The sequence below is a fragment of the Mixophyes fleayi genome, chromosome 6 (assembly GCF_038048845.1).
Source record: "Mixophyes fleayi isolate aMixFle1 chromosome 6, aMixFle1.hap1, whole genome shotgun sequence".
NCBI lineage: Eukaryota > Metazoa > Chordata > Amphibia > Anura > Limnodynastidae > Mixophyes > Mixophyes fleayi.
The window spans coordinates 203,664,949-203,676,889 of NC_134407.1; the positions used below are offsets into that span (position 1 = coordinate 203,664,949).

Genomic DNA, 11,941 nt, shown 5'->3' on the forward strand with positions numbered 1-11,941 from the left:
TGAATAAATAAGGCTGAGATATATTTTGGGAGAAAAACAGAAATGTTTCAATTAATAAAAGAGTTGGCTGTAATTTATTAGGATGATGGACACTTACATTTTTTCGGCTCTGTGCGCACTTCTAGTCTGCAGAAGATTCTGCTGAGAGCGCGGAGTGTTCATCCTTCTGGGTGGGACCATCCAGGCTCAGGGAGGAAAATCCAAGGCTTTTGTGCACTGTGCATCATAATTTTCAGGGGTTTTTATGTTTCCACTTCTTACAATTCAACCAGAGAAGTTAAACAGGAAGTAAACTCTATTTTTTAGTGTAGCATGGCAACCACTGAGATTTTTTTACTGGATTTTCACTGTATTCAAAAGCAAAGTGCCATCACCTTGTATACCGTATCGTGTTAGCAATGGTTTACAGAAGGGGTTTCAAATATGTGTCAGCAATGATGGAACTACGGCCATTGCAGAGTGTACAGCAAGAGGGCCCAGAGGTGAAAGCGGACCAGTTATCACTGTGCAATCTGCAATGGTGGTAGTAATTACTAGTGCCCTGGCCCACCCTCTCTCAGGGGGCACCTGGGACCAGGTACTCCTGTAGTACCTTATCAAGGGGTGCCAACGGGGCACTGTAATGTTCCTGGTGGCTGGCCCTTACTCCAGGACCAGCCACCTTACTTTGTGTGGCCGTGGATCATATATGATCCATTCCTCCCTCTATGGGGGGTATTCAATTGTTAGCGAGTTTTTTTTTTTTCCCCTGCCGCGTAAAAAAAAATAAAAATCTCCCGCTGGTTTTTGCCGGCAATAGCACCCGTTTTGAGTTAGCGCAGCGGGAAAACTCGTGCAATTCAATTGGAAAAGAGGGAACGCTGCCTCTGCGCGTTAAAAATTGTGTTGGCGAGATTTTAGGGGAGTGAAGGGGAGTTTTAACGCGGTCATGTATAACACAAAAAAAAAGGATTTGTAAACATTTCCATACATTAGATTGCATTACACATTGATAATATCTACATTACAATACTTTTTTTAGCATATTTTTTAATTGAACTATTTTTTTACCATACAATCATCTATACCATGTCAAAACACATTACTACATTCATATTTGTACCAAAAACATACATAAATATAATAATTAGTCATTTTATTTTTTGATTTTTTTATGTTTATTTTATTTCAGTATTGTTTCACAAGAAAATTAATTTACACAAGTTAGGCATTAGTGATAAACATAAGTTTAACTTTTTTTCCACATTATTACATGATTTAAAATTTTTTAGAGGTTTTTTATTTTTAACACACCCCAAGAAAGTGCGAGATAAAACAGCATATTTGCTTGTTTTACCCCCTGCGTTAAAAAACAATTGAATAGCTTTTAACGCGGCTGCCTCTCGCACACCCTATACTTTCAATAGACCTTCTACTGGAGCGCGAGAGGACAGTTTCATGAAAATAAAACGTAGCGTTAAAAACGGAATTGAATTGCGGGTAATGTTAACCCGCTCGAAAATGATAAAAAACAGCATTAAAATGACTTAACGCGGTCAAAAAAAACCAAAACTCGCTGACAATTGAATACCCCCCTATGTGTGGCTGCCTGCTCCTATCCCTGTCACTGACACGTCACATGTGACTCGCACCACATGACAGGCGTGTCGTCCCCAGGGCCGGATTAACCCGAGGTCTAACTGGGCTACAGCCCAGGGGCCTCGGGCATCCGTGGGGCCCTTTCTTGAAAGTATTTTTTTTTATGTTGAGCTGTAGCGAGCCGCCGGCCGCGCTACTGTACCGCGGTCGGCGACTCCGAGTCCTGAATGATGGTGACGTCACGTCACTCACCTCCATTGACAGGCTGCAGGCAATGGTCCGTCCGCGGCGTGCACCTATCTCCTTACTAAGGAGATCTCGTGAGAGTGAGATCACTCTCACGAGATCTCCTCAGGAAGGAGATAAGTGCACGCCACGGAACGGACACTACAGGCAGCAGGGACAGGGTGTGAGCTGACAGAAGAGAAGACCAGCATTGAAGACCGAGGTAAGCTCGCTCTTGGGGGCTGGCTGGCTCAGACAACTGTAAATTGTATTTTTGGGTAACAAGATGAGGTACAGGGCTCAAAAGTATGTGCCTAAAGCTGGAATTTATTCTAATATGTGTACATAAATGCAAATAAACATGTTCTGGCCAGAACAAAGACATATAAACAATAAAATGTGCACAATGCAGAGCACGGTATGAGATAATTGCACTGGGCAATACAGTAAACAGTATACTGAATAAGCAAAGAAATGTCTAAATGTAAAAAGGGCAAACTGATCAGGGGTATGAAAAACGACTAAACAGTCTATGAAAAAATGATATAAAATAGATTAAAAAAAAAAATGGAAAAGAAAAAATGAAAAACAAAAAAAAGAGTCCAAACACAAATGAGTTGGGGCCAAAACCCATAAAATGAAAAGTAAGTAGCTGTTCAATGCACGATACTACCGAAAGTTTGCCCTTTTTACATTTGGACATTTCTTTGCTTATTCAGTATATCCAGCTTTAGGCACATACTTTTGCGCCCTGAACCTCATCTTGTTACCCATCTTTATTTAGGAGGGTGGGGATTTCCCTCCGTATACCACGGGTTCTATTTTGTGGCTGCATCCTCACATATAAGGAAGTGCGGCCCTTCCCACTACCATTTTCTTATTGTATTTTTGGTGCAGAGAATTACAAGGGGGGGCTGGCTGGCTCATACTGTACATTGTATTTTTGGTGCAGAGAATTACAAGGGGGAGGGGCTGGCTGGCACGCATATTGTGCTTTTGGGGGAGATATTTGCAGGGCGGGGTTTGGGGGCTGGCTTGCAAAGTGTGCATTTTGAGAATACTGATTTAGTATATTAAAAGGAACACAGCTCAAACTACTTATGCCCAATCCGATATTACTAGGGAGCCCCCAATAATATCGGATTAGGCATAAGTCGCTTGAAAAATGGGGGCCTCACAGTACCCCTAGCCCAGGGGCCTACAGTGTCTTAATCCGGCCCTGGTCGTCCCATGTGTGCAGAGCTGCAAGAGAAGAAGACAGAAGAGTCTGCATCTCCAACAACAGCATGGGTGGAACAAGGTACGTGTGAGGGAAAGAGGGGGGATGGCCAGTTATCCTTAGTCAGGATTTGATCTGACGTCCCGACATGTCACAGGACGGCTGCTGTTTGACTTTGTAGACGGCACAGGTGGGTGCAATATATTGGTGTCAGAGGAAGGCAAGCTGAGATGATCAGCTGTTGTTGACCTACAAGCAGGGAATGCTGGGATTCATAGTTCCATAAAAGATCGGAGTGAAGGGTTGTCTAGCACAGTTTTAGCAGACAGGCTAGTGTGGGATTATGTCAGAAGTGGGTGCTCTGCGCTCTCAATGCATTAAGAAGGATGACCAGCACTTAGATTTAGTATTCTTAGATATGTTACAGATTACACTATTGTTCTAAATACAGCCCTTACTTTCAATAGCAATAAAATATAGATATAAGGCACATATAAAATATAGCTATAAGACACTTCAAAAACAAACTGGTAGGTTAATTGACTGCTATATAGTATAAAAAAGTGTCACTATGTATTAGAAGTATGTAAATATAAAACATAATAGTGATATAAAATATGAATGTGATGAAATAATAATGACAATATTGGAAATGATAGATAAAATGAAAGGGTTAGATATTAAAGAATAAATTGTCTATTAAGGTGCAATAGAAGCGTAAGCACTAATACGAGCGATAGGCAGGTAGAAAGATTTTCACAACCAGTTTTGTAACATGGAGGACTTATGAAATAGTCTTTGCAGTTTGTGCCTCAGCATCATTGAGTTATCCTGTTTGGTATTATCAGATAATGGGTAGTCTTCCCTAGGTTAAATATGACATTAAATGGAGACACACAATCATCAAACTTATAATTAAGTTGAAATAACATTGCGTGAAGTAATGCTAATGAAGCACTCTACAAACCAAGGAGTTAGGTACAGATCTCTCTGGCCTGTTTATTGGATACAATTGCAGACACAGCACAGGTTGTCGTTCCTAAGGAGAACTAAAACAAATGAATGTGCATGGACAATAGAATTCCGTGAAGTTTGGGTTCTCCTTTAATAATAATAATGTTTGTAAACATTCCGTCTAAATTTCAGTGACTTCACATACGCTGTGGAATTGGACAGAAACATTATACCATTTTTCGATGCACAAGAAGAGAGCTTACTAACCACTTTGTATCATAAGCCTTTTACATGTAACACTATACTACATTAAGCGTTCTTGTACGCAAAGCACATAATGAAAACTATGTCTAAAGGAAAAGAAAAGAAAAAGAGAGTGAAGCACACTAGGCCGGGTTGAGCATTAGCCTATTGTCGTCACTACCTGAGGCAGGTCTATCCCTGAACTTCCATGAAATGAGTAAAGTCACGCGGGGTCTGATTCCATCAAGGTAACGCAGTAGCTTGAGCTACCAGCATACAGCAGTCCCAGCTATTTTTGCCTAGGCAGTAATTAACTGGAAGGCCATGAACCACAAGTGCCATGTGAAAGTCTAGATAATTGGATGAAGTCGTTTCAAATTAATGAACATCGATTTAACTGACGTTACGTGACAATATGCGAATAGCACGGTACGGCGTGGAAGGGGTGTATTATGCAAAACTTGCGAACACTTCTAAATACATTTACACTCGCACATACATTTGTAAATAGTTCACCTTAATAAAGTTCCAGCACATTGTCTTTAAATGTAAATATAATAGGTTTAATAGTTTAATATAATAATGTTAAAACCACTTTATTGATATCTTAGGTTCAGGATATAGGAAACCTATCATTTTTGGTGTCATACTAATCCACTTTTTACCATCAGACATCCAGTACGATCGGCTAAATGATAGCACCTTACGTATGCTAGTTATGGATGATATAGGATTAATGCTCAAAATGATACTGTGTTTGTAATGCTAATAGTCTAGTTTGAACCAGTTTTCTGGCGGGAAGACACGTAGGCAGCTGTTGGAGAGTTGTCCCCCACCCTTGGAGGGCATTGTTTGAACCGACCTATGACCTGCATTATACTGGACTGTCCTAAATCCTGAAACAATGGAAAATCGCAATGACATCACTACTGTTTTTTATGTACCACAAACTGTATATAAACCAGGCACTGAGACCATCATACAGTCTACTTTGACCACAGGCTTCAGGAGTGAATGACTGTATGCTGGATCCAGTGCGCAGGACAACCGAGACGGGGGAAGGGTGGGTACTAATTACCTGGGTCCCTCACTGCCGGCCTTTTTCTTTTTGATACCTAAACTGTTTGGTGGGGCAGAGAAAGGCACAGTGATGAAGGAGAGGGGGGAGAGAGAGAAAGGCACAGTGATGAAGGAAAGGGGGGAGCAGCATGGTACAGTTATGAAGGAGAGGAGGGGGGCAGGTGAAGGGGGGAAAAAGCAGCATGAAGGGTGCAGTGTGACCATAAGGGGGCACAGCGTGGTGGTGATGAAGGGGCACAGTAATGTGTATGTGATGGCACAGGGGGCTTGTGGTAATGTGTGTGTGTGATGGCACAGGGGGCTTGTGGTAATGTGCGTGTGGCACAGGGGATTTGTGCTGTGGTAATGTGTGTGTGTGTATGTGACGGCCCAGGTCTCTATATTAAATGTGACTATGAAATATTTAATAGCAGTGATTGTTGCAGGAAATAGGTATATTTCTGAAATGTAAATACTATTAATTTATTGCTGGGGCTGTTTGGAGGGAGGGAAATAGGTTTATTTATTAAATGGGAATACTATTAGTTTAATGGGGCTGGAGGAAGGCCTAATTATTACTCGTGGGTGCTATTGATTTAACGCTGGGGCTGGTTGGAATTTTCTAAATGTACCCATTTTTTTTTCCAAATAGGGCTCCAAACATTCCAGGATCCAGAATCCAGACAAGCCGCAACTAAAGAAAGCAGCAGCCACAGGTGGTGAAAGTGACAAGAACAAGTAGGAGAGAGCAGGAGTCTGTGAAATGTTGTGATTCTAGTGGGACAATCCCAAATTTTGGTGAGTGTTCTGCCCAATGTAAGGGGCAGGCCAAGACTGTGAACTCTTTATGTACACACTGCATTCTTTATATACTACACTATGGTGCTAGATGTCCTGAAAGTCAGGAGTACTGGGACATATGTCACGCTCCGGCGAGCTGTTCACTGCACCCTTGTGGAAATGCTGTACACAGCAATTGAAGTTTTTTTCTGTAGGAGTGTGGTCTAGCGCTTTTCACCTGCTGACCACGCCCTAATGATGCATAGCCACCCCCCCAACTGTATGAATACACCCACTATAACTTTTGCACCGCCATGCAGCGGCAGCCCTTTTTTTTTTGCCATGCTCAGCTATAGGGGGGGGGGGGAGGGTTGGGGGCCATGAAGTTTTGTACTGGGGCCCTGAATTCCTCTTGGCAGCCCTGCCAGTGCGCTGCGTATGTGTCGGCTGTACTTTATTTTATTTAATTATTATATGTTACATATTGCCATTAAATCTCTTTTGTGCGTTGGAACCACATTGATCGCAGCGGACAATATCTATTGATAACAACTTAACCAACATAACAATCAGCATACCCTTCCAGTCAATGGCTGCCTATGCATGCTGGGTCACAGGTAGTTGATATAGTTCCATTATAATGGACAGGGGAACCTAAGACCCTTTCCCCTTATAAAAAAAATAAATAAATACAAATCACGCATATTTCAAATGAAGCGTGATTAAAAGAAAACACTCAGAAAACCACTATAATATGTAACAAAATCCTCCTACTTTTTTCCTTCTTGTAATCCAGTTAGAAATTCTTCTCCGGTGGGATTTGGTATGCTACTTGGTAAGAGTGAATGGAAGATATTGTCATTTTATAGTAATAGGAGATGCTGAAAACTGCCAGAGCAAGAAAGAGGTGTAGTAGAGATTATAGAGCGTTAGTACTCAGTACGTACCTATCTTTGATGATCACACAAGAATTAAACGTGATCATGACGTCTCCTACATGTCTGGATTTTAGAAACAAAGCTGATTGGTTTGCAATTGTTTTTGTAACATTCCCATTTCTTGTTGTATTGCCACTGATAAATACCATGGTATCCACACAGAGCAGGCAGTCTAAGGCAGTGTTTCCCCTAACAGTGCAGGTTTTTCAGGTGACAAGGGAAATAATTATACCACCTGTGGATCTGTTACAATGTGTCAGTCAGTAATGACTACACCTGTGCTAAAGCAAGGAGATATAGAAAACATGCACTGTTAGGGATCCTGAGGACCAGGTTTAAGAACACTGCTCTAAAGCACACATTAACAGTACAATAATTAAAGAAACTTCCAGGAGCAGGCTGGGCTGGGGGGCAGGGGGGAATATGCCCCCCGAGCCGGTACTATAGTGTGCTACCATAGTCTGGGTCTCTGGGCCACATGCATTTATTTTCCTCTAAAATGTTTCAAATCGACTGCTGATCTAAGTCTCGCCCCCCTGAGGTAAAGTTTGTCAGCTCTCCCCTGCAAACTTCCACTTTCACTTCTAGTTCCTGATTTCTATAATGGCGTCTGCAGATCTGAAAGATAAGCTTATTTTCTCCCTGTGTCTGAGCATTTACACAGATCCGGTAACACCGAGATGTGGACACAACTTCTGCCGGGTCTGCGTTGGAAGATTGCTAGATGCACAGAATGGATCTGGAGTTTACACCTGTCCTGAATGCAGAGCAGAGATTGAGGACCGTCCTTCACTGCAGAGGAACATAACTCTGTGTAACGTAGCAGAGCATTTCCTGTCTACTCAGCCAGAGCAGGAGGAGACTGGGATCTTCTGTACGTACTGTATTCACTCTCCTGCACCTGCTGTTAAGTCCTGTCTGATGTGTGAAGCTTCACCATGTTCTGATCACCTGAGAGTACACAGCAAGTCAGCAGAAAATGTCATATCTGATCCCACTACTGCCATGGGGGGCAGAAAAACCTCCATTCACAAGAAGATCCTGGAGTATTACTGTCTGCAGGATGCTGCCTGTATCTGTGTGTCCTGCAAGCTGGATGGAGAATCTCAGGGTCCCCAGGTGGAGATACTGGATGAAGCCTCTCGGATCAAGAAGGAAAAACTAGGAAATATTCTGGAGAAACTGATCTTGAAAAGAGAGGAGATTGAGAAAAGAGTCCTGAGTCTACAGGAGCACAGACAAGAAGTACAAGAAAAAGCCATTGGTTTAACAGAAAGAGTCACTGCCATGTTTAGTGACATCAGTAGACAGATGGAAGACCTAGAGAAGAGAGTCCTGAGTGAGATCTCCTGGCAGGAACAGGAGGCTTCATTCACAGTCTCTGATCTGATCCAGGAGCTGGAAATAAAGAAGGACGAGCTGTCCATGAAGATGCGTCACATTGAGGAGCTTTGTAACGTGTCTGATCCAGTGACTGTCTTACAGGAAGCATACAAAGGTGACTTGTGTGATACTAAGGATGGAGATAATGAGGACAGAGAGAGACATGATAAACAGGTCCATGATGTAAGTGATCTGGATGAGGGTCTCATCCCAAATAGATTGCACATAGGTTTAAAGAGAGGGATCAATTTTCAGGACAGTTTTGGCATTTCAGCAAAAATAAATTCAGATGATAAAGACATAGATGGATTTTCAGATGATGTGAAGGGTGTATCACAGTCAGAAATAGATGATGAATTTGAAGAATTACCGATTAAACTAAAATCTAATCAGCGATATTTAGACATACTACTTGATTTTAAAACGGCAGCTCATGATATAGATGTATCCCATAACTTGAAAACTGCGTCATGGGTAGTAATATATGATCACCGCCCAGAAACGCCAGAGAGATTTCGGGATTGCCCTCAAGTTTTAAGTAGCACTTATTTTACTTCAGGGCAACATTACTGGGAAGTGGAGACCTGTGATTCAGGGGCCTGGATGGTAGGGATGTCCTACCCTAGTATAGACAGGAGAGGGCGCCAGTCATACATTGGAAATAATAATAAGTCCTGGTGTTTGTGTGGGGGTTACAGTAAATATTCAATGATACATGACGGTAAAGAATCCATGTTATCTGTAAGGTTCTCCTGTAATAGATTCAGGATATATCTGGATTATGAAGCCGGGCAGCTGTCATTTTATGAGCTGTGTGACCCAATCAGACACTTACACACCTACGCTGCCACCTTCACCGAGCCCCTTCATGCTGCATTATGTGTATGGTGTGACAGCTGGGTGACAATTAAAAGCTAGGAATTCTGACTGAATCTGCCTAGTGATTAGTGACAGTTTATGTAGAAAAATTTTGATTGGTTATAACAAGCTCACTAGCAGATTCCTATAGGTAAGTTGCTAACTGTCCATAATTTTCAGAGTCGGTCCCAAGTTTGAAACATTTCTTATTGGAAATGTCCATATTTTGTTTTAGAATAGAACTACTATACTAGAAAATACCTCTTTTATGTATGTTTGTGCAATTCTCACCATCTATTCTTTCAGGGCTTTACAGGTTCATAATAATTAAATAGGGTTAATTCAAATTCAAAAAAAGTGCTATTTAATCAAATCGGGAACATGACATGATGGTATCTGTAGTGCTTCAAGGTCTGCCGTCACAGTCTTATACATGGCGTTCTTTGATTCACTTGTTGACAAGTATGTGTATGAATATGACCCATATGTTATAATTACAATATATGATATTAACCTTAGATCATCGTTTTATGTTGTGTGTTGTAATAGAGAATGAACATTTACTGGAACAAGCCGGGTTTACATACAGATCTTTTGTTCCTCTGCTAAAATCAATGACAATTTCATTATGTTGTTTTAGGCTAAACATAGTAGTTATGTCTTCAATAAAGTTTATGTGCCTTTAAATATAGGGTGTGTCTAATTTTTGCTTTGGTGTTTTGTATTTTTGTGGTGTTCAAAAAAACAAATTCAACCATTTACAGTTAAAATACTTTACTTAGCCTTAGGACTTACACTTTACTTTCCTGTAAATATTTAATAAACCATAACAGCACAAATCATTTGCCAAGAGAATGTGCAGTATCTTATCTCCATACCTGCTGACCAATGCAGCCTTAGGGGTATATTTACTAAACTGCGGGTTCGAAAACGTGGAGATGTTGCCTATAGCAACCAATCATAGCTGTCATTTTATAGAATGTACTAAATAAATGATAACTAGAATCTGATTGGTTGCTATTGGCAACATCTCCACTTTTTCAAACCGGCAGTTTAGTAAATATACCCCCCTAAGACTTCTACATAGCAGTGTCTTCATAGACCAAATAATAATAAAAATGTGACACATTGTTTTAAAAGTCGCTGTTATGTGTGATGAATAGATATGTTTGTACTATGTGGAAAACTTCAAAGCACGGTGCTGTACAAAGTCGGAACATTCTTTTTTTTTTTTAAACAAGGAAATGAATGTTTTAACTTCTGCATTTTGTTAGGAACAAAGCAAAGAGGCAGACCAAGTAAAAAAGGTTTTAGATAAGTAGTTATTAGGGCAAAACACTGGATTAAAATTTTTGGAGGCAAAAATAATATAATTTTTATTTTGAATATATCAATCATTTAAGTTTACGTAAGGGACACAATTATTTATTTATTATAAGGAGGACATAATTATTTAGGGGGGGTATAATTATGTATTCTAAGGGTAAACAATGATATTTTTAATATAAAGTGGGCATTTTATTTTTATTTTTTATGTTTTATTTTACTATGTTTTCAATATAATAACTGTTTTATTTTTTATTGGGGGGTGATTGGCCATAGGCACCTGCTATACTAATTAATCTGGCCATATTAGAACTTTCATTTTGAGCATGTAGCCACCCCTTCTGACGAAGTCTCTGGCGAAACGCGTTGAGGGTTTGGCTCACAACAAGTTTTAATGAAATCATTTGTATGCTGTGAACATGCTTGGTGGGGATAAAACACAATCTGCGTGGACTGTACAGCCCTCAGCTGATACGTGTCTGCATACATTTGATTTCTGGGACGTGTGTAATATTTTTATACTCATTTTAATAAAATTGTTGTAATGATATTATACCAAGGAAGCTGCCCCTTATTCCATTCATTTTTAGAATAAAGTGGGCACTATTAATTTATTATTTATATGAAGGGGACAGTACTTTTTATTTAATTTATTATGGAAACAGCATCTATAGTGCACTCTTGTGGCACTACAAGTGCAAGTATGCCCCCCCACCCATGTGCATGGTGGCGCTTGTAGTTCTATAAGCACCAGCATGCATGCACAGTGATGGGCAGTCATTGCATGCTGACACTTGTAGTGACACAAGAGCGTATACTATATTTTGACTGTACTACCATGGGAAAGGCATTTGAGCACAGATGGTGATGCGGAGCAAGTCTGCCTTGCCTAGGGTCACTTAATCTGCTTCTAGTTGGTACACAGTCCTACTGATGGAAATAAAGGGCGACAGTTAATCTTCTTTGGGAATAAGTTATTATGCATTATTGCTTCTAATTTCCCCACTTTCAGTACTTATGTCCCTATGCCTTTATCCTGGGAGATCCCGTATACATTGGTAAGTTCATATTCTCCATACTCCGTCTCATTCTTCACATTACTGTGCATCCAAGCTCTCAGCTCCCATAGAATAGATATTTACAGTCTCTTCTAGCATCCCACATTCTCAGCATTTGACTCTTCTTTGACATAGCACATATAACGCTGCATCTCTATATAGTGATAGTACTCAGGAACATCGCATCTATCTCAGCTCTCCACTCCAAACGCTCAACTCTTCCCTTACATGGTAACCTCTCTCTCTCTTGTTCCGCTCTCTCTCCTGCTCCTCCAACCTGGAACATCACACACACTTTATGCCACAACTGGACATTTCCC

At 40.7% G+C, this 11,941-nt stretch overlaps 1 protein-coding gene across 1 annotated transcript; it reads left to right on the top strand.

Moving 5' to 3' along the window:
• Nucleotides 1-7,456: 7,456 nt before the first annotated feature.
• On the top strand, nt 7,457-9,912 carry LOC142095239 (E3 ubiquitin/ISG15 ligase TRIM25-like). The gene has a single exon (XM_075178144.1). The coding sequence runs from the start codon at nt 7,600-7,602 to the stop codon at nt 9,295-9,297; it is 1,698 nt and encodes a 565-aa protein (XP_075034245.1). The 5' UTR covers nt 7,457-7,599; the 3' UTR covers nt 9,298-9,912.
• Nucleotides 9,913-11,941: the final 2,029 nt, after the last annotated feature.